At 40.5% G+C, this 24,292-nt stretch overlaps 1 protein-coding gene across 1 annotated transcript; it reads right to left on the minus strand.

Moving 5' to 3' along the window:
• Positions 1-8,689: 8,689 nt before the first annotated feature.
• fzd10 (frizzled class receptor 10) lies at positions 8,690-10,426 on the minus strand. The gene has a single exon (XM_038997590.1). The coding sequence runs from the start codon at positions 10,424-10,426 to the stop codon at positions 8,690-8,692; it is 1,737 nt and encodes a 578-aa protein (XP_038853518.1).
• Positions 10,427-24,292: the final 13,866 nt, after the last annotated feature.

A 24,292-nucleotide genomic window follows, 5' to 3' on the forward strand; every position in this document is an offset into this window, starting at 1 on the left:
CTTACATGTTGGGAGAGCTCATGCTGGGAGAGCTCCCCCCTAGCTAGAGACAAATTCCTTTGTGTGTGTGTGTAATGGGTCTAAGACAGAGAAAGAGAGAAGAGCCGAGTACTGCACTCCCAACAGACAGGCCTGGACTGGTAAACAGGTGCTGCTTGGGCAACTGAGGATGAGGACATGGGGCGTCCTCAGAAAGCCTGATAAAAGCTGTCTCAGCCGCCAGTCAACCAGTCAACCAGACAGCCTGATTTATGTCACCATGCCAGAGCACTTTATGACTGCTAGCAGCAGCAGCAGCAGCCAATGCACAGGTAGAGAGGCAGAATTCTGGTTCCACCACACCTTCATATACAATGGGAGGAAAGCTACACAATAAGCGTAGGGGCAAGGGAATAGGAATTTGGTAATCGTTTTTATAGCTGTATGAGTTTTTTCAATTTTCGTCTAAAATGACATACCCAAATCTAACTGCCTGTAGCTCAGGCCCTGAAGCAAGGATGTGCATATTCTTGGTACCATTTGAAAGGAAACACTTTGACGTTTGTGAAAATGTGAAAGGAATGTAGGAGAATATAACACAATAGATCTGGTAAAAGATAATACAAAGAAAAAAACAACTTTGCTTTTGTATTTTTCTGTACCATCATCTTTGAAATGCAAGAGAAAGGCCGTAATGTATTATTCCAGCCCAGCTGCAATTTAGAGTTTGGCCACTAGATGGCAGCAGTGTATGTGCAACGTTTTAGACTGATCTAATGAACCATTGCATTTATGTTCAAAATGTTGTATCAAGACTGCCCAAATGTGCCTAATTTGTTTATTAATAACTTTTCATTTTCGAAACTTTGCACTCTCCTCAAACAATAGCATGGCATTATTTCACTGTAATAGCTACTGTAAATTGGACAGTGTAGTTAGATTAACAAGAATTTAAGCTTTCTGTCAATATCAGATATGGCTATGTCCTTGGATTTTTTTTTGTTACTTACAACCTCATGCTAATCATTAGCCTACGTTAGCTCAACCGTACCGTGGACGGGACACCGATCCCGAAGATTAAGGGATCAACTGAAGTGATGATGTTACCCTGCTTGTTTTCCCATCCCTGAATTTGAGTCAGAGACTTGCTTCCAGAAGGCCTGTTCTGTCACATTAACTTTATGTTTACAGCACCCGGCCACACAAATAGGCTTAACATCATCTCAATTACACAGTGTGAAAATACTACCATCTGCCATCCCAACTTGTGGAAAACCAGTCAGTTTCAATTAAATCAACTTAGTATCAAAGATTTGATACTTTCAACTACCCCCTGGGCACACCACATCATTTCAATGTGAATAGTTGAGTCATATTTGGTTGAGATGTTGATCAATGAGATTACAACCTACAGTATATTCACCCACTCAAAAAGAAAACCAAAAGTGTGTAGAATTTCCAATGTGTTATCACTATGCTTTCAACCATCTAAAAGCAAAACCAAATTCCAATGAAAAAACAATGTCTTCTTTTTGGTTCAGTTGTCACCCAAATGTCTATGCTGTGCTTTCAACCATTTACAACAACCAGGAAAGTTCAAATGGGAATACAATGTCAGATGTTTTGTTCATGTACACAACAGATGAATGTATCACTGTGCTTCATCTAATAGCAGAACCAAATGACCCAGATTGCAGCGAACTTTAATTAAATGTACATGATGCAAGTGATCAATGCCGCTCAAGATTCTGCGCAAATTATAACGCAGGTTAGCGTTTTTTGTCATGAATCTTGTTCTATAGGCAGCTCTGCAGAGTGGTCAATAGCTGACACAGCCACAAAATCATAAAATCTGTTTTTAAACCTAACCTAACCCTACCCTTAACCATACGGCTAACCCTAATGCCTAATCCTAACCTTAAATGAAAAATTCTGTTTTCATTCATTTTTATATATAGAGTCAATTATGACTTTGCAGCTAGCCTATCTAAATGGAATACGCTCAGGCCTGCCTCCAGAACACGACTCATGACAATAAATGTCAATCTGCGATTATAACAGCAATTGTGAAGATCTCCACATACCTGCGACGACCTATGCACGCTATCTTGAACATGCATGCTTTATGATTACATAAGAATACATTTATAGTTACTGTAACCTCAAAATGTGGCCATGGATTTGTTACTCACTTAAAGGTTGAATGTTGCATTAGTTTGTAAAATAGCCTTAACTTTAGATTATTTACTGTATTACAAAAGTAGTCTTGAATTGTGTTTGGTTGACAACGCAACCAAATATAAACAAATATAGTATCTGGATCTACTGCTAGGATAGTTCCATCTGAGCCACTGGTTTAATCCCATTCTTTAACTTTTATTTTTGGCTGAGTTGGATACTTGGATCCAACATATAATTTGTTAGCCTATTAACTTGCGGACAAGTTATTTATTGTATTTCAAAAGTGATATTGAATTGTGTTTGGTTTTCAACTCAACCAAAAATCAACATTTGAAGGAGATTTACCTCAGCTTGTATAGTTCCATCTGTGCCACTGACCTAGTCTGGCTTTAACTCCATTTAGTCAACAAATGTATAATTGATATGTCGAATTCACATCTCCATCTCAACTAAAAATCTAAGTTAAAGAACAGGACTAAATCAAATCAAATCAAACTTTACATGGATTTGATTTAGTCCTATTCTTTAACTTTGATCTTTGTGGAGATGGAGACATGAATCAAACATATACATTATTCATTTGTAGATACATTGGAATTAAAGCCAGACTAAGTCAGTGGCACAGATGGAACTATCCAAGCAGAAGATGTTCTTCAAATGTTGATATTTGCTTGCAATGGCAATCAAACACAATTCAGTATCACTAAATATCATTACATTTGAAATCAAACCCTAGGCCTATTGTGTTGTCTCTTTTTGTTGAATTGAAACTATAGCTGTTGATGACTGACTAAAGTATGGTCATATTTTATTTGCTCTGTTAAACCTACCCTTTGGAATGACTGCAATAGCAACAGTATTTAGTTACAGTTGAAGTCGGAAGTTTACATACACTTAAGTTGGAGTCATATAAACTTGTTTTTCAACCACTCCACAAATTTCTTGTTAACAAACTATAGTTCTGGCAAGTTGGTTAGGACATCTACTTTGTGCATGACACAAGTAATTTTTCCAACAATCGTTTACAGACAGATTATTTCACTTATAATTCACTGTATCACAATTCCAGTGGGTCAGAAGTTTACATACACTAAGTTGACTGTGCCTTTAAACAGCTTGGAAAATTCCAGAAAATTATGTCATGGCTTTAGAAGCTTCTGATAGTCTAATTTACATCATTTGAGTCAATTGGAGGTGTACCTGTGGATGTATTTCAAGGCCTACCTTCAAACCCAGTGCCTCTTTGCTTGACATCATGGAAAAATCAAAAGAAATGAGCCAAGAAAAGAAATTGTAGACCTCCACAAGTCTGGTTCATCCTTGGGAGCACTTTCCAAACGCCTGAAGGTACCACGTTCATCTGTACAAACAATAGTACGCAAGTATAAACACCATGGGACCACGCAGCCGTCATACCGCTCAGGGAGGAGACTCATTCTGTCTCCCAGAGATGAACGTACTTTGGTGTGAAAAGTGCAAATCAAATCCAGAACAACAGCAAAGGACCTTGTGAAGATGCTGGAGAAAGCAGGTACAAAAGTATCAATATCCACAGTAAAACGAGTCCTATATCGACATAACCTGAAAGGCCGCTCAGCAAGGAAGAAGCCACTGCTTCAAAACCGCCATAAAAAAAGCCAGACTACGGTTTGCAACTGCACATGTAGACAAAGATCGTAGTTTTTGGAGAAATGTCCTCTCGTCTGATGAAACAAAAATAGAACTGTTTGGCCATAATGACCATCGTTATGTTTGGAGGAAAAAGAGGTAGGCTTGCAAGCCGAAGAACACCATCCCAACCGTGAAGCACGGAGGTGGCAGCATCATGTTGTGGGGGTGCTTTGCTGCAGGAGGGACTGGCACACTTCACAAAATAGATGGCATCATGAAGAGAAAATGATGTGGATATATTGAAGCAAAATCTCAAGACATCAGTCAGGAAGTTAAAACTTGGTCGCAAATGGGTCTTCCAAATGGACAATGACCCCAAGCATACTTCCAAATTTGTGGCAAAATGCCTTAAGGGCAACAACGTCAAGGTATTTGAGTGGCCATCACAAAGCCCCGAACTCAATCCTATAGAACATTTGTGGGTAGAACTGAAAAAGTGTGTGCAAGCAAGGAGGCCTACAAACCTGACTCAGTTACATCAGCTCTGTCAGAAGGAATGGGCCAAAATTCACCCAACTTATTGTGGGAAGCTTGTGGAAGGCTACCCGAAACGTTTGACCCAAGTTAATCCATTTAAAGGCAACGCTACCAAATACTAATTGAGTGTATGTAAACTTCTGACCCACTGGGAATATGATTAAATAAATAAAAGCTGAAATAAATCATTCTCTCTACTATTATTCTGACATTTCACATTCTTAAAATAAAGTGTCAGGAATTGTGAAAAACTGAGTTTAAATGTATTTGGCTAAGGTGTATGTAAACTTACGATTTCAACTGTAAGTGGCGATCTCTCAACAATCATTCTCATGATAGCACATTGTTAATAGTCAGTGACAAATATCATATCTAAGCAGCGCTTGGCTTGATTAAAACCCTGGATGGGAGACCAAAGGGTAGATAAAGCAATTTTCCAGAGGTGCTCTTTGAAGAGTATTTTTAAAGGAAAACTACCCAAAAGCAGTCTTTTGGTTTAAATTGCATGAGTCCATTGTTGACATAGTCCCAAAATGTTTTGAATGTCAGCAATCAACTTTTCAAGACTTTCAAAATACAGAAATACAGCCAGTATGATGCATTTTGGATCATATGATGTTGCGTTTTGCAGCATAAGATACTTGATGCGATTGTGATGTGTTGTCTCACCTAGCTATTTTAAGATGAATGTACTAATTGTAAGTTGCTAAATGACTAAAATGTACATGTACAATTAATAATGTTGAAGATCTGATGTTGTTTTAAAGGTACAAATTCAACATATTTTATACAAGGTTTGTCTATGTTGAAATGTGGTTACCATGATGACATAATCCCGTGGTTTAAAATTCAACCTCCAAACAACATTGATTACTTTTTCAAATCCAATGTATTTTCCACGTAGGTTTAAAGTCACAATACGTTGACAAATTAGGTTGAAACAACGTTGATTCAAACAGTTTGTGCCCAGTGGGTGAGCTGATCACAAGCAGAAGCTCCGGTCTCTTTTGTCAAACACTGTACACTTCCCCCAAAAGACTGCTGCTGTAGAGAACTACAGTATGTGAGTGTCGTATTAACAGGAGAGTTGTTGAGAGGAAAAGTTGCGAGGAAGCAAAGGGTGAGAGAATGAGAGCGTGAGTGTGATAGGGGCTGTGGGGGGTGAGTGAGGCCTTTCAGATTGGGGCCATGGTCATTCTTTGAGATATGGTGATCTGAAGACCCTTAGCCCCAGTCACATGCCGGCTGCCAGATTCCCTACTGGGACAAACAAAACATGTTGTCTACCACACCATCACTAGGGACAACAACTGGGCTATGAGAGGCGCCATATGACACACACACTATCTAATGAGCCACTTGGTTGATTCAATCATAGCTCCAGACCTATAAAGCCTTTGCACTGTTAGGGGAAAACAATGCCAGCAATGAGGAATAGCAGGTCTAATCATCTGTGATACAGTGTCTTGAAAACAAGAACTCTACCTCAGAGAAATTCAGAAGCATGTGTAGTTTATTCCAAAACATTTTGGGCTGACACTACTGTGCCCTTGCTCACATACTATTTTCTTTTCAAATGGAAACACTGAAGTAACTTAGAAGCATACGCTCCAGAGGAAGAGGTTGGTAACTGTCATATTTACAGCTTTCCCAGACACCTTGGGGGCTGTTATCCAGGTGGCCTCTGTTGAAGCCCTCGAAAACACTCACCTTTTTCATAACACGGAGTATCAATAGACACTGCTTGAATTTGATTCAGCCAGTGAGTCATGTGCTTTTCACTGTTAAAACGGGTTGGGCTGATGCTGGAACTTGAATGCCCTCAGGGGAGAGCACATATTTACACTCAACCTGCAACATTATTATACCTGGGTCTGGGAGATCTTCTCATGCATATTAAAACCCACAAAACCTTAAAGTTAAAATGAAGGTGCACAATGATCCTTGTTTTTTGGTGTTTTCTGAAATGGTCTCTTATGGTATGACCTAATGAAATTGGGCAATTCAGTGCTGGTAGTTGAGTATTCAAGTCTAATAGGCTAAAAAGTACCCTCACATTAGAATGACATTGTACACACTTGGTCTTGTGCTGTAACCTCTCCAGATCCTAAAGACAAAACCCAGAGGGTAGCTGGGCTCATATTAGTGGGGTTTCCGCTCCAAAATGGACTTGTAGTTTGAAGGGGATGTGGCCTGAATTTTACTTAACCTTTATTTAACCAGGCAAGTCATTTAAGAACAAATTCCTATTTACAATGACGGCCTGTTTACATAATTGTTTACAGTGTGAGAGCATTTAACCCCCACCCAAATTACGCTAACAAATATATTAGTTTGTCAATAGCCTACCATGCTATTGAAAACTAGTCTCAGTCAAAACGATAGCCTGAAATCCAGGCCAGATGTGTCTTTAGAAATATCACTATGCCTGGGTGATAAGAGGAGGGTAGATGACAGATATTGTTTATTTTGTTTGCAGTTATCCTCTTCTCAAAGCCAGACCCTTCAAACTGCCTAATCCTGTCCTGAATGACTGTAGGATTATTGCATAATCCCCATCCCTAAAACACACACGCATGAAAACACACGTGACTGAATCAGTGGCCTGACAAAAAAGCCCAAAAACAAAATCATTATCTGTGTTATCTGAACTTAACTGCATAGATGTTCATCTGTAGGCCTAAAGAAGTCAGAGCAGAACTGTAATTCGAGAAAAAACATTAAAAGCAGTGGACTGATTATTTCAGAAACATAATCAAAGCCTGACTTGATTGAGTTATTTGAGTGAGAGGTTATTTGTGAGATGATCATATCAGACCCTTATTTGCATATTACGTTTGTTTTGTTTTTGGTTCACAGTTTCTCCGTTTATTTCTAACATGAAATCGGGCACTTTTTATCTATTCTTCGAGTTTAGCACCTTTTTTCCTGCGATGAAATAAATCGAAGGCTCTAGATAAAAATGGTCTGATTTCATATGTTACAAATAAACGGAAAAACTGTGAACCAAAAACAAAACAAACTTAAAAGCCTTTGTTTCCTTATAGCTTATGTATGAAACATGGAAGTGAACAGAAACATTTTAATAGGAATGGAATATGAAAGCCTCGCTTTAAAAATGGTTGACTCTACAATAATATAAAAGTGCTTTGTTCATAATCTCTTTGATGTCATCAAACTTTTTTCTATTAGTCATCTCTAATAAATGCGCTATGGAGGGAGCGGGCTCTGGATTACCCATGATGCTTTCCTTTTCAACAATTAAAACAGCCATTGTTTCTTCATCCTGTATGTACTTCATTGAGAGCGCACTCCATTCTATCAGGTATCAACAGAAGTCTGAGTATTCATAAGGCTAACATCAAACACCAATGTGTCTATGTAATTAAAAGCATAAACCTCTCAAAAGAGAGATACTGTAAGTCAAGTGTGTGCACGGCTCCACGCGCTCTCTCTCTCACACACACACACACACACACACACACACACACAAACACACACACACACACACACACACACACACACATGCTCAGACTACAGTGGATGATTGAAATATTCCATACCTTCACATCAATGGTTAGTGATGACTATCTTCAAATGTCCAATGTAATAATGTCATTGAGAAATGTGCTTTTTGTAAAACCCATTGTGAACTCATTCACATGACATATAAAACCCACACAGTTATAATATACAGTTCCAGTTTAGGACATTTAAAACTGGAATGTTTTATTATTATTTTTTATAAAATATGAACTTCAAGAAATATATACAAATGCTCCCCTGTGCTATAAAACAGCAAAGATACAACAACAGGAAAACTGTCTGTACAAATAGTAACTTTTGCGATGTCCAGTGCTTGTTGATTTATTTGTAGCATGATTTTGCGTCACACTACAGTCCATGCAATCCTGATCCCTTTCAACAGCTGCTTTCTCACTTCAGTCCAAACATGTGACACTGCCTTGATTTCCATTAAAAAGCCACACAACGCAACACTAAAGGGTCTCGATCTCCCAGACCATTCACTCCCTTTGTCAGAGTCTCTTCATTGTCTTCATCTGTTTCTACAGTACTGTCTTTTTTGTCACTAAGGAAAACATCTATTGCACATCCAAATGGTTTATTCCCATTTCTTTGTCTTGGAAACAAAAAGTTTTTTCCCTCTATCATGTTCTTAAATGGATAAGTGGTTCCAGGAGTAGCAGATATTTTAAACAAAGGCTGTCCTTGTAGCTTGAGATGGATCAAGATAACAAAAAAACACTTAGAATAAATATGAACATTGTTGTCTCTTGTTGGCACTCTGATTAAAAAGTCTGTTTTAGGTAAGGGCTTTAGAAGGATTTTGGTTTCGCAGACTGTCTGTGAGAGCGCCAGCTCATACGCATGTAGGAGGGGGCCTGGTAGGCTCATACTTTGTGTTGTGCGCTTTGAGTGCTGGGTGAGGCTTGATGTAAGGCCCACTGCTTGTGAACACACGGGCAGCCTTCCTCCTAGTCCTCTTCTTCAGCTTCCTGCTAAACACATTCTGCCACGACTGCAGTGTTTTTGAGGTCCAGATCCACATGCCACTCGTGATGCCCACCACTAACAGCATGAAGATCTTAACCATGAAGATCTCCACAGCCGGGATGGAGCTCTTCATACCACACTCCTCAGACTCTGCATTGTTCCTGCTGCTGTCAACACACTTCTGCTCCACGGCCAGGCTCCTCCAGTAGTCCATGTTGAGCCTCTCGTAGAAGTAGCAGGCGATAACGCAGGTGGCAGGTACAGTGTAGAGGACCGAGAACACTCCGATCCGTACCATCAGCTTCTCCAGTTTATCCGTGTTCTCCCCCTCCGTCTTCATGATCTTGCGAATGTGGAACAGGGCCACGAAGCCTGACAGCAGGAAGGAGGTGCCGATGATGAGGTAGCAGGAGAGTGGGATGAGCACGAAGCCTGTGAGAGCTTTCACGTCCATGCTGCCCACGTAGCACACCCCCGTCAGCTCGTCCCCCGCCACCTTCCTCATCACCAGGATCATGATGGTCTTGATGGCCGGGATGGCCCAGGCCGCCAGGTGGAAGTAGCTGCTGTTGGCCTCGATGGCCTCGTGGCCCCACTTCTTCCCTGCAGCCAGGAACCAGGTGAGTGTGAGGATGACCCACCAGAGGGAGCTGGCCATGCCGAAGTAGTAGAGGATGAGGAAGACGATGGTGCAGCCCGTGCTTTCCAGTCCCTCCTGGATGATGTACTGGACCCCACTGTCCCGGTCACAGGCGATACTGTCTGCCCCCACAAACAGACGGATCAGGTAGCCCACAGAGTAGACACAGTAGGACATGGAGAGGAAGATGATAGGCCTCTCGGGGTATTTAAATCGCTGGGGGTCGATGAGGAAGGTGAGGACAGTGAATGAGCTGGAGATGAAGCAGAGGATGGACCAGATAGCCATCCACACCAGAGAGAACTGCTTATCTCCCTGACTCCAGTACACATCCACTTTGGGGTAGCACTTGGGGGCGCAGGACTCACTCTTCTGCACATAGTGGAACTTGCCTGGGTTACTGCAGGTCTCCTTGCTCTCCGTCTCCTTCATGGGCCGCTGAAGCCTGAAGTCAGGACGCTGGGTGTGGGAGCCTTTGGGGGGCTCGTCTGAGCCGTTGTTGGGGGCCTCCATGCAGAGGTTGTTGGGGTCATTTTTAGTAGGTAGTCTGGAGCAGTCCAGGGAGTCAGGCCAGCGGAAGTTGAACTGCTCCATGATAGGGGAGCACTTTTGCCTGGCCTGCTCACACATCACTCTGCAGGCAGGGATTGGGGTGGATACCTGCTCTGTGCACATAGGTGCATACAGCGAACAGAGAAAAAACTTGAGGTGAGTGTGGCATCCAAACCCTATGAGAGGGGCAAACTCATGTAGCTTGATGGCTGCCTCATTCTGGTCCTCATGGCCCATCAGATTGGGCATCCTTGTCATGTTGTAGCCAATGTCCTTACATAGGGGGATGACAATCTGTTGACATCTCCCTTCACCCGGCCGGTCAGGGTCTATGGAGCTAATGGCTGAGCAGCCACCACTCAGACAGACCAGCAGCACATTGACGAGGCTCAGTTTAGCAGTGGAATGCATAGTCTCTCCTCTTTGAACCTTTTAGTGGCAAACAATTTAAGATAAAATGTCACTTGCGATAAAGTAGAAGTTGCGTCTATACAGGAAAGGCCTACTAAAAAGCTTTGTGTAGCATATTTTTTTAATGAATGTGCAAAACTGTGGATGAAAACTCACAATTGTCTATGAAAAAAACATTGTTTCCCCTTTTTACGTGTAGTCTAATTCCTTTGATTACAATTTAACTCCAGAGACAATTCCAAAAAAGTGTAAATCGTTTTCTTTTAAAATAATGGTCGCTTACCATAATGTCCATGCTTTGAAGTGTATCAATTTGTTCCAGAAAAATCCAACATGTTAAGAGATTAAATGCATTTACGGTAGTTGTGCCTAGTCCGTTGCACAATTTATTGTTTTGTCTGCCTTGGTTCTTTTTCTGATTGGATAAACGTTTTCTGATCCAAACAAACGTTCCAGCGCTTCTAAAAGTGCGTTAAGGGACAGTACTCCTCGGTTTCAACAACGTCAGGACAGAATCCTCCAGTCTCTGTCCTGCACATAGACATTAACATCGGGTCCTGCAGCACGAATGGAACCAGTCTATCATTTACCAACTCAACTAAATTGCTCCTCCTCTTGCACCGCGTTTGAGTAGCCTAAGTGCGTACGATAAATCCACGCAAACGGTGTAGTAACCTTATTAACTAAAACAGAGTTGAGGTCTATTCCTGACTAACCACTCCAGAGACAGACCTATTCAGTTTGGACTGGTTGGTGGCATTTCTCGTTTGAGCTTGTCGTTGCCACTGTCCTGGGCTAACCTGCCAAAAGATCCGCCTTCAAAGACAGCTACTTTGCATAAGAAAGATGAAACTGACACGGTGATTTTTTTCAAATGGTGCGGAACAGCCTGTAGAGTAGACCAACCATCACAGCATTTTAGAGCTTGTTCGCAGCAAACTACTCATTGGCCATTTGCCCCATTTTCCGACTAAAACTTTAAATAGAAAAGTGTCTGAATTTAGCACGTTCCAGCGCAGGTATATGCAGACACCAAACACACCCAAAGACAAACCATCTGGCTTTCTGTATCTTTCCAATCGAGATAGATGTGTTCTTTTCTTTGCCACAACTGACAATTTTCACGGTCCGTGCATTGTGGGAAAATAGAATGAGGCTGAGATAAGAGTTTTTCTCTCTCAATTCCCCTTAACTCTTTTGTGAGACGTTGTGAGTGCGTTAACGTGTTGACAAAAAGCAACAAGTTAAAAAACCACTAAAGCAACCACTAGCCGAAACAATGTGAATAATGTTTTCCTTCTATTTCCAACATAATTATAGGCTATGACCTGATGTAGGCTATGGAGATCCCCATTTCATCACCGAATAGCCCATTCATAATTGTTACAGGAATAGGTTACATTGTTTTGTGTGGAATTTGAACTACAGTAAAATCCATATTCAATATACAAGGGACTTATGCTCAGGAGGTACTTAGAATGAACTCCATGTTTAGCATTAAGTAGGCTTTTAGTGACTCAGACATCTATTTATAATTTATCCATATAGCCACCTTCAGGCATACATGTAAATATTCACATTAGTCCTCGGGGATCTTGGCTGCCTTTAATGTCTGCACATGTATGTCCATTTAAAAGAGACAGACACACAAAGTGCAGTAATATTTCCACTTGACCAATCTAGTCAAAAAGCTGCTCACCACCTTCCATAAAACACACCTGTTCCCTCCTAACCAAGTAGGAACCTTTTCACAATTTACTATTCAGTCATTTACAACACTTAATTTCCAGCCCTCATACATTTTACCAGACACTTTTCACAATAAAACATTTTATAAGATACTTTCAAACCCATTATCACACAGTTGGACCTATAGTTATTTTTCTTTACACAAATGCTAGCATGTTTCAAGCTTTTCTCCCGTGTCTATAATGAACATAATTTTTTTTAACCTTTATTTAACTAGGCAAGTCAGTTAAGAACAAATTCTTATTTACAATGACGGCCTAGGAACAGTGGGTTAACTGCCTTGTTCAGGGGCAGCACGACAGATTTTTACCAGCTCATAGATTCAATCTTGTAACTTTTCGGTTACTAGTCCAACGCTCTAACCACTAGGCTACCAGCTGCCCCATATATAGGCCTAGAGCTTTTACATCATGATTGATTTTAAATCAGTCTTCTTTCTGTAAGAAAATCCTATCATAACAAAACTGATTGTTTGCACATTTATTTCACAAAATGATACGGTTTATTCTTTCAATAAAAGAGGATGTCTGAAAATCGGTTATAACCATTCTATAATGACCTATGAGAACATCTTAGTTCTCAATTGTAAATGGGTGGATTATGACGAAAGGAAAGCGCCTGAAGGAGAAACACTGATACAAAGTAATTTCAGTCTTGTTGGAGTTGATTCATCATCTGCATCTGATCTTGGCACTGAGGAGAGGCCTGGGTTACCACTAGGAGCTGTCAGTGCATACCACAGTTCAGGGCTAACCCCAGCAGTTATCTTCTGGTAGTGTCATAGTGCCAATGATTAGCGTAGGGTGGCTGTTATTTGTCTCTTTGTCTGTTCCCACAGACAGGCAGTGATGGGAAGAGTCTGTCTGGTGAGGCTTTAATGATGTCTCCTGTTAAAGTTATCTCAGAAGAGATTTCGTTGGGTTCAGTTCAGTTTCGATGTCTCTTTTTTTAAATTAACTGATTATGAAGTCAATGTAGGCTACTCATCTCTGTCTGTGGTAATAAAGGGGGGGCTATTATGAGCCTGGATGGAACAGTATTAGCTTAGCATTATCTCAGCACCTGTTCTCACACCCACTACAATCACTACATGCAATCCCCTATGGCATGTAACTGTACATGATAGAGAAACCATGTCCGTTGGATATACCCTTGAAGACATTTTAGATTTCCTTAGTGTCTCTCGCTGATTATGACTATTCTACTATGACAGTGCTGCTAGTTTGGGAGAGTGGTTACTACTGCGGTGATATGGACCTCAAAGTGAACCACATGCAGTCTAGCAGCATGGATCCATGGTTGAGGCGAGGGCCTCTGCAGCAGGGTGGCATGACAGAGAGAGAAGGATATGGAGGGCCCCTCCAGAGTGTCTGTGATACCAGATCCCTCATAGCTCAACTCACATTACCTTGTGAAAGTCTTTAGTTGGGAGATTTATACCCTCGTCTGCCCATGGTTTCCACCTCGGGTGAAATCCAGATCACAAGTAAACAGTGCTTTAAAAAAAGTGTGTTCGGGCAAGATGAGAAACATGGCACCAGCGTGCCTAAATGGTTTAGCACTGCATATCTCACTGGTGGCATTTCAGCTGTTGGTGCGCAATGTCTGGACGGAGCAGGAACATAAATACAGGTTATGAATACACTTCATTATGGACACATAATACCCTCTTTCTTATGTGTCACCTGCAGGTTAGCTGTTTATACTCGTCTAACTACGGTTACTACATTTGCCTGTGTCTCAGATCTGGACACGTCCTCCTCTTCTTAACACGTGAATCTATAATACTTTTATTTAATACCTCCTCAGTCACAATAACTCCTACAAGGACAACAGCTGACATGCCTGATCAGTTGCTCTCATTCAGAAGGACGTTTACTGTGTAACCAATACTTAATAGTCTAAAAAGATGACAACTTTAATGTGGAGAGATAGCATTGCATTGCATTCACAAGGCCAAAGCAATTGTGATCTCCATTTACTGAACATCTGGGTTTAGGACATATTTTTAAAGCAGATATCCACTCTTATTATCCATCTGTGCTTGTTTAGTGAAACATACAAGATAACATTGTCACAAAGCCTAATAAGAATACACAGTCTACTGGTTTGTTGTAATTCAGGCATCTTTGTTCTTGCTCTCTTCTTTCTTCTCATGATTGTTTTGCTGGTCATGATGATATGTCTTTGAAAATGAGAAGCAAAGGGGAGGAATCAGTGTTCAATCTATATCATCTTTATCTAGCTACTACTGTGTGATTTCTGTCTTTTTTCTGTCTACCTCCCCCTTCTCCTTTTCATAGATTCACCCCCACCCCAGTATGCACGCACGCACGCACGCACACACGCGCGCACGCACGCATGCACACACAGTCAACTTTATCGCAATCTTTCCAACCACAACAACTCTATAAAGCAAGCAGTGCATTGCAGTTCCATCTCTGAGAAATCAGCAACTGTGAGATAATTCTGTAACTAATAAAGTGAAAGGGGCCCTTTGATGGCTGGAGCTGAAAAGATATTTTATTTTTTTGTGTGTGGGATTTAAGATGTGTGATTCTATGGAGCGAGCTGGCTCCCCTGCTGCTAGGCTCTGGCTAGAAGCTGGCCCCCTCTGGCTAATGTTATGGAGAATTGGAGGAATTTTCTGGCTGTCTTTTCCCTCAGCTCCCTTTTTCCTTTTGTTCCCTTTTGAAGAATGACTTTAGACATTTTATTTACATATTTAACTGTGGATGAAAGAAGCACAGGGTGAAAAAAGAAAGCTCCTTGGGTCCTTGTGGGAATATTGATAAGTTTAAATGAATGGAAAACGTATTAGCTATTTTATAAAATGATTTAAGTTAATGTTTTTTGTTAATGAAGTCTCAAATAGGAAGATGAGCATAGAGTATGGCAGAATGATAGTGATACTTTTGAATTGGACACCAACATTCTTCTGATATTCAATTTCATACAACTGTCTGGTGTGACGGCACAAATCCACCCAAACCATATAAAGCAAAATATCTTCCTTAATTACTTGTGGTTAAGTTGTAGCCCAGTCTGTTACAACATAAGAGAGGTATGCCATGGGAGCGAGAGGGGGACGTTTTAGACATGTTTTGTATTGTTGGCAGAGCTGAAAGGGCATGTTGATTAAACGAACGGGTGGGGTTGGGGTATAATCTTCTTAACCAAGGGCCTCTTCTCCTCATTCATGGCCCACAATAAGAAGAAACAACCCTCTCTGTTGGAGGTGACACTATTTATCCAGATTCCCTGCGCATTGTTCAGGGCTCCTGTTCTCCCTCACAATCACATGTATTTATTTACTATTCGATTTTAGTTCATTCTGCTCCAATTATATACAGTGGGGTCTGAAATTATTGACACCCTGATAAATGAGCCAAGATTTCTGTATAAAAAAATAATTAAAATACTGAGCTATATTGTATGCACATTTTTTGGGGAAATTGTATTATATATACTAATACAATTGCTCAGATAAAGAGATTTTGTTTAATAAGTAATATTTTTTTTTCTCAAAAAGTTAGGGGTCAAAATGATTGACACCTTTGTTTTTAATACCTTTCAATACCTACCATGGCGAGGATAACGGCATTTTTCTCAAATGTTTTATGAGTTGGAGAACACATTGTGAGGGATCTGAGACCATTCCTCCATACAGAATCCTTCCAGATCCTTGATATCCTTTGTCTGCACTTATGGACTGCCGTCTTCAATTCAAACCACAGGCTTTCGATGCGTTTCAAGTGTCGAGACTGAGATGGTCATTGCAAAATTTGGATTTTGTGGCCAATTAACCATTTATTTGGGGATATCTTATGTGTGCTTGGGGTTGTAGTCTTGCTTGAACATCCACCCCACTGTATGTTGTTAGATAGTACAGGGGATATTTTACCAATAAGGCTCAGGTGTTTGTAATGTAAATGGCCGTTATTACTTCGTGTCAGTCATAAGTAATAATTCACTTATTTAAAAAAAAGTTTAGTCCGGAAAGGTGGTCAAATATTGCTTCTGTCCAACCCAGAGTGTGTGAATGACAACAGAAAATGTAGAGGAATATACTTTAGATGGTAGAACAATAAGTGAGAAACCGTAGCCCAGTTTACTAAGAATATTCCATAAATGTCTGCAAGAATATACCTTTTTCTTTCCCATTTGAAGTGCAAGCACTTTAATAAGAGCATCAGTTTAGGTAAAGGGTCAGACGTTTTGAGGAAATGCATATGAATCCGGCAATTAATTATTTAAAAGCCCTGCAAAACATCAAAGCCCCCAGGATTCTTTGCACATATGGTTTTAATAGTTCAATAAAAATGACTTATTAATGAGGGCAAATTTTTCAACTCTTCCTCTTCACTCAGCTCCATGAAAGGCTGCTTTATCTCAGTCACAAGCAGCCATCCTTATATAATCTAGTCTACTGGTGCAGTGGTGTCGTGGATGCAGCGAGTCGAACAGCCCGTAGTGGAAAACCAACCCAATGGTGGTATGTGTCCACTGTGTTGGTGGATGATTAAAGAGGTGGTGGAAAAAGTACTCAATTGTCATACTTAAGTAAAAGTAAAGATACCTTAATAGAAAATGACTCAATTAAAAGTGAAAGTGACCCAGTAAAATACTCTTGAGTAAAAGTCTAAAAGTATTTGGTTTTAAATATACTTAAGTATCAAAAGTAAAAGTATAAATCATTTCAAATTCCTTATATTAAGCAAACAAGATGGCACAATTTTCTTGTTTTTTTTTAATTTACAGATAGCCAGGGCCACACAACAAAACTCAGACATAATTTACAAATGAAGCATTTGTGTTCAGTGAGTCCACCAGATCAGAGGCGGTAGTGATGACTAGGGATGTTCTCTTGATAAGTGTGTGAATTTTACAATTTTCCTGTCCTGCTATAAGCATTAAAATGTAAAAGTACTTTTGGGTGTGAGGGGAAATGTATGGAGTAAAAAGTACATTATTCTCTTTAGGAATGTAGTGAAGTAAAAGGTAAAGTTGTCAAAACTATAAATAGCAAAGTAAAGTACAGATACCCTAAAAAACTACTTAAGTGGTACTTTAAAGTATTTTGATTTAAGTACTTTACACCACTGGATTAAAAGCTGCTAGTTTTTATAGTGTGGAGTAGTAGGGAGTTGATGATGACGAATGCATCCATACAACCGGGGAAACTCTCACCCGCACGGTGACAGTCCTGCAATAAACACAGTGTTGTAATTCATTATGTTTGTTATGTATCAGATCCAATAATGTCTGAGGCTCCTTTGAAAAGGGCAATATTAGTTTAGTAGTTTGTTCTACTTCATCCTCCTTTCAAGTGGTCATCGTTTAACAGCCATAAGAGGAGGAGGAGGAGAAGAAGGCGTCCCCTCTGAGTCTGCTCACCAGCTCCAGACTGAGCACTGAACCAAAACAGTTACAGTTAACTGCTTGCAAAACACATTTTTGCTGGGAAAGTAATTTTAGATGCGATGGGAATCTGTGGTGCAAGACTTGGTTTGCTATTTAACGAAGTTTCTCTGAACACAGAGCGTTTAACGAACATTCCAGTTTAGAAGGAGCAACGAACGAGGATGATAAAAAAAAAAAAAAAAGTGTAAACAACTAAAGGCTCTCATTGGAGAGGAGAATTGATGGAAATATTAGCCAGAGTCTTCGTGGGGGCACTTGAGTGTGAATTGCTAATCAGGAAGGCCTTCTCTTTTCTAATCCCTCTTTGAGTGGTCATCCTGGAATCAGTGCGTCTGGGGAGACTCCCCACTGCTTCTGGCTCTGGAGGTTCCATTCAGAGCCACAGTCCTCCTGCACCATTCCCACAGTCCCCTCACACTGTGCAACACAGCCGAGCACACACACACACACACACACACACACACACACACACACACACACACACACACACACACACACACACACACACACACACACACACACACACACACACACACACACACACACACACACACACACACACACACACACACACACACATCCATCCTGCTCCAACCAAATTAGATTAGACCCTTCCCTTTCTCCCTAGCAAGGCATTGGTCTTTTCTCTGCCTAGACCTTTTTGTCTCTGCTCCAAAAAAGAGAAACTAATGTAGAAATGGGTGAACGAAGGGCAGCCATCTTTAACCGACCTTGGGTGATTTCATAAAATCACTCCCCAATCATTACACTGCTCTAATGATGTGGATGTGGGAGTGCGGTGGAGGGAGGCCTGGTTGGCAGAGCAGAGCACAAGGCCAGCTTCCTGTTCCTGTTACTTCACAGGAGCAGGAAGCCCCCTTCTTTCAGCAACATTGAGGATCTCTTTATACCAGCCCTGTACTCACATTAGCTCTGCTTGCTCGTAAATCCTTCCATAAATAGACTTCCGCTCATTCTTTCAAATCTGTCCACAATAGATCATCTACGGTTAACTGAGCTGTTTGTGATTGATGGACCTCTATAATTAAATTAAATCAAAGTTTATTGGTTGTGTACACAGATTTGCAGATATTATCAAAGGTGCACCGAAATGCTTATACACCACTGGCCTGTGATGTGTTTGTTTTCTAGTTCATCAGTTTGGGACACTCGCACAAGTAAAATATACTTTTGGGTTTTAGAGATTATTTTATAGGAAAAGCCTCATGAAGGCTTCCTCCTAGTACAGTGTGCAGCCATCCCAAAAAGCAGCAAATGGAGAGCAAAGCTAAATTAAAGCTGACTCATTCAAAACAGATAAAAATGTGTGAGCCTGTAGCAAAATGTTCGCTACTGATTTCCTCCTTTGCCTGGACTCCCTCGGACTGGGCTGGCTGTGTGCAGGGCTAGGAGGCTCCTGTGCTGCCTGGTGCAGAGAGAGAGGAAATTAGTATCGATAACGACAAAGAGCCATAATGATGAGGACTAGATATATCATGCTCAGAGTGATTGAGATACCTGTGCCTTATTCTAAAATGGATTAAATCGCTTTTTCCCCTCATCAATCTACACACAATACCCCATAATGACAAAGCAAAACAGGTTTTTAGAATTTTTACAAATGTATTAAAAATTAAAAACGGAAATATCAAATTTACATACGCACTCAACAAAGTACTTAGTAAAGTGTCTGAATGCTCAACAAAGTACTTTGTTGAAGCACATTTGGCAGCGATTACAGCCTCGAGTCTTCTTGGATATGACGTTACAAGCTTGGCAGACCTGTATTTGGGGAGTTTCTCCCATTCTTCTCTGCAGAACCTCTCAAGCTCTGTCAGGTTGGATATGGAGCATCGCTGCACAGCTATTTTCTGGTCTCTCCAAAGATGTTTGATTGGGCTCAAGTCCGGGCTCTGGCTAGGCTTGGCTGTGTGCTTAGGGTTGTTGTCCTGTTGGAAGGTGAACCTTTGCCCCAGTCTGAGAACCTGAGCGCTCTGGGGCAGGTTTTCATCAAGGATCTCTCTGTACTTTGCTCTGTTCATCTTTCCCTCGATCCTGACTAGTCTCCCAGTCCCTGTCGCTGAAAAACATCCCCACAGCATGATGCTGTCAGCACCATGCTTCACTGTAGGGATAGTGCCCGGTTTCCTCCATACGTGACGCTTGGCATTCAGGCCATACAGTTCAATCTTGGTTTCATCAGACCAGAAAATCTTGTTTCTCATGGTCTGAGAATCCTTTAGGTGTCTTTTGGCAAACTCCAAGCGACTGTCATGTGCCTTTTATTGAGGAGTGGCTTCCGTCTGGCCACTCTATCATAAAGGCCTGATTGGTGGAGTGCTGCAGAGATGGTTGTCCTTCTGGAGGGTTCTCCCATCTCCACAGAGGAATTCTAGAGCTCTGTCAGGCTGACCATCGGGTTCACCTCCCTGACCAAGGCCCTTCTCCCCCGATCGCTCAGTTTGGCCGGGCGGACAGTTCTTGGAAGAGTTTTGGTGCTTCCAAACTTCTTCCATTTCCGAATAATGGAGGCCACTGTGTTCTTGGGGACCTTCAATGCTGCAGAAATGTTTGGTACCCTTCCCCAGATCTGTACCTCGACACGATCCTGTCTTTGAGCTCTATGAACAATTCCTTCAACATCATGGCTTGATTTTTGCACTGACACTATTCTATACACCAAATGTACTGTACATTGCCATTTTCAGAATACTGCTTCTTACTTAATATGATTAAATTTGCTGCAGTGAAGAAGAAAAACATTTTGACATCAATGAATACCTGGAACTTTGGCACAACGGTATCACTGACCATAGGGACATACAGTACAGTGCATTTGGAAAGTATTCAGACCCCCTTGCTTTTTCCACATTTTGTTACGTGACAGCTTTTTCTAAACTTGATTTTTTTTAAATCCTCATTAATCTACACACAATAACCCATAATGTCAATGCAAAAAACAGGTTTTTAGAAATGTTTGCAAATGTATAAGAAAAACGGAAATACCTTATTTACATATGTATTCAGACCCTTTTCTGTAAGACTTGAAATTGAGCTCAGGTACATCCTGTTTCTATTGATTCCTTGACATGTTTCTACAACATGATTGATTGGAGTAGACCTGTGGTAAATTCAATTGATTGGACATGATTTGGAAAGGCACACACCTGTCTATATAAGGTCCCACAGTTGACAGTGCATGTTTGCTGATTCACTGTATATTTCGTGTTGATGATTCATTGTTTTCTGTTGAGATTTGAATAACTTAAGTAAACTGTTTATACAGTGTCTTCAGAAAGTATTCACACCCATTGAACTTTTCTACATGTGTTCTTGCAGCCTGAATTTAAAACGGATCATATTGAGATGTTTGACTACTGGCCTAGACACAATACCCCATAATGTCAAAGTGGAATTATGTTTTTTGACATTACAAATTAATAAAAAATGAAAAGATGAAATGTCTTGAGTCAGTATTCAATTCCTTTGTTATGGAGTAAAATATACTTAACAAGTCACATAATAATAAATTGCATGGACTCCCTATTGTGTGCAATAATAGTGTTTAACATGATTTTTGAATGACTACCTCATCTCTATAGCCCACACATACAATGTCCCTCATTCGAGCAGTGAATTTCAAACACAGATTCAATCACAAATACCAAGGAGGTTTTCCAATGCATCGCAAAGAAGGGCACCTATTGGTAGATGGGTAAAAAACTAAAAGCAGACATTGAATATCCCTTTGAGCATGTTAATTCCACTTTGGATGGTGTATCAATACATCCAGTCACCACAAAGATACAGGCGTCCTTCCCTACTCAGTTGCCTGAGAGGAAGGAAACTTCACCATGAGGCCAATGGTGACATTAAAACAGTTACAGAGTTTAATGGCTATGATAGGAGATAACTGAAGATGGATCAACATTGCAGTTACTCCATTATACTAACCTAATTGATAGAGTGAAAAGAAGGAAGCCTGTACAGAATAAACATATTCCAAAACATGCATCCTGTTTGCAACAAGGCACTAAAGTAATACTGCAAAAAATAGTTTTTGTCCTGAATACAAAGTGTTATGTTTGGGGCCAATCCAATCCAACACATTACTGAGTACCACTCTTCATATTTTCTTGCATAGTGGTGGCTGCATCATGTTATGGGTATGCTTGTAATCGTTAAGGACTGGAGAGTTTGTCAGGATAAAAATAAATGGAATGGAGCTAAGCACAGGCAAAATCTTAGAGGAAAACCTGGTACAGTCTGCTTTCCACCAGACACTGGGAGATGAATTCACCTTTAAGCAGGACAGTAACCCAAAACACAAGGCCAAATCTACACTGCTTACCAAGAAAACAGTGAATGTTCCTGAGTAGCCGAGTTACAGTTTTGACTTAAATCTACTTGAAAATCTATTTTCAAGACCTGAAAATGGTTGTCTAGAAATAATATTGAAGAATTTTGAAAGAATAACTGGCAAATGTTGCACAATCCAGGTGTGGAAAGCTTTTAGAGACTTACCCAGAAAGACTTACGGCTGTAATCGCTGCCAACGGTGAAGGTGCTTTTTCAAAGTATTAACTCAGGGGTGTGACTACTTATGCAAATTAGATATTTTTTCATTTTCAGAAAATTTGCAAACATTTCTAAAAACATGTTTTCACTTTGTCATTATGGGGTATTGTGTGCTGATATTTATTTTATATTTAATACATTTTGAATTCAGGCTGTAATACAACAAAATGTGGAATAAGTCAAGGGGTATGAATACTTTCTGAAGGCACTATATGAGCTGGCAAGCAAAAGCATTGGGATAATGTTGTTTTTTGCTGTTATTGTTTGTTAAGTAAAGAAATGAGGGAACAAAGTTGTTTTCTCATGTTTTCTTTCCACCCGAGGCATGGTGCTCTATTTTAAGGAACCACATGTAGAGCCTCTCTTTCTGAAGTTTGTTTAGATTTGTGAGGACATTGAAGTGCACTTTTCCCAGACATTTTACTTGGAAGTAGTTATTTGCTTAAACTGTGCCTTGGTACAAAACCCCCAGCTAGAATGAAACCCTCCCAACGGTGTGCTGTAGCAGATATCTCTTTTTAATTAATGAAAAAAGGAAGTTTACTTGAACTTGATGATCCAATAATAACACAACACCAAGCAAAAACGCCTTGTTATGTGTGAGGATTGACTCAGGATAATTCTGGGTAATTTTGTGCGTTGCTTCGCACTGCAGCTTGTCGGCGAGGTTTAAAGGAAGGGATGAGTGGCGGCGCAGGTGAACAAATCTGGGCTTTGTTTCAAGTCTGGGGAGGGGGGGGGGTGACAAGCCTTGCAGTAAAACCTGAACAGGTATGAATACAAGCCAGGACTCTAATCATCATCAGCATAGAACATCTCAAACTCTCTGTTTCTGTCAGAATCCTCCCTCCTCAAGCTGTGCCTTTCCACAGGCTCACAGCCCACTGTGTTTCAAACATCAAGACACTGATTGGATGTCTTGATGTTTGAAAAGTAAAAAAAAATACTTTACAGAGCTGAAAGGACCGTTCTTATTGGTGGAAATGTGGGAAGCATACTAGCAGCAGGCTAACCATAGCCAGTAGCAAATCAAGCAAGCACAGTGTGAAGGAATACACAACAATACAGACACACACACACACACACACACACACACACACACACACACACACACACACACACACACACACACACACACACACACACACACACACACACACACACACACACACACACACACACACACACACACACACACACACACACACACACACCCTCTCTTGCCCTCTCACCCTTTCTCATTTAAGATATTGCACCTGGGAAAGCTGAAAGGAATATAAAACCACTGGGCACACACTAGTTGAATCAACGTTGTTTCCAAGGCATTTCAGTGAAATAACATTGAACCAACTTGGAATAGACATTGAATTGCCCAGTGAGAATCAAGCAGAGGAAAATTCCCTTCAATTTGTTTCACATATTGTTTCATAGCTGTGAGCAGTCTTACCTCATCTATGAAGCTTCCTCCTTACACAGAAGGATTACTGTATCTTTAGGCATTCCTCAAGCTCAAATATCAAAACAGAGTTAAATAACTAACCTGTTGCTCTCTTTTATTGAGGGGAGAAAATACCCTGCAACAATACTACCTCAAGACACAAAGGCATTTAAACAATTTCTGAAAGCGGAAACCTGAAAACTATGAACTGTCATTGTTCTGAAGTGTCATATTGGTCCCGAGAAGCTCAGTTGGTAGAGCATGGTGCTTGCTACGCCAGGGTTGTGGGTTTGATTCCCAAGGGGGACCAGTATTAAAATATATGCACTCACTACTGTAAGTTGCTGTGAATAAAAGTTTCTTTGAAATGTAAATATTTGAAACAAAACAAAAGTGTTAATACAGTTTTTTACAATCACTTTGGCACTAATTTCAGAACCTTGTGGTCATTTTTCAAAACTCTAGACACAAAACTCAAAAAGGGTCATCACTTGTAACACAGGCTGTCCAATGTTCAAAACATTGCATTGTGCATTCATATCTTTAAAGAAACCTTGCACTTGCAGAATCATCGGTTCAAATAACTAATTTATCATGAAATACCATAGGAACATTAATTTAAATCACCCACACACACGATACCAATAGTTTCACTGTGTAGTTGTTCATACAATCAT

This window comes from Salvelinus namaycush, chromosome 1 (assembly GCF_016432855.1).
Source record: "Salvelinus namaycush isolate Seneca chromosome 1, SaNama_1.0, whole genome shotgun sequence".
NCBI classification, from domain to species: Eukaryota; Metazoa; Chordata; class Actinopteri; order Salmoniformes; family Salmonidae; genus Salvelinus; species Salvelinus namaycush.

Coding starts and splice junctions, on each gene's coding strand:
- fzd10 (XM_038997590.1), bottom strand. CDS start 10,426: ATGCATTCCACTGCTAAACTGAGCCTCGTCAATGTGCTGCTGGTCTGT.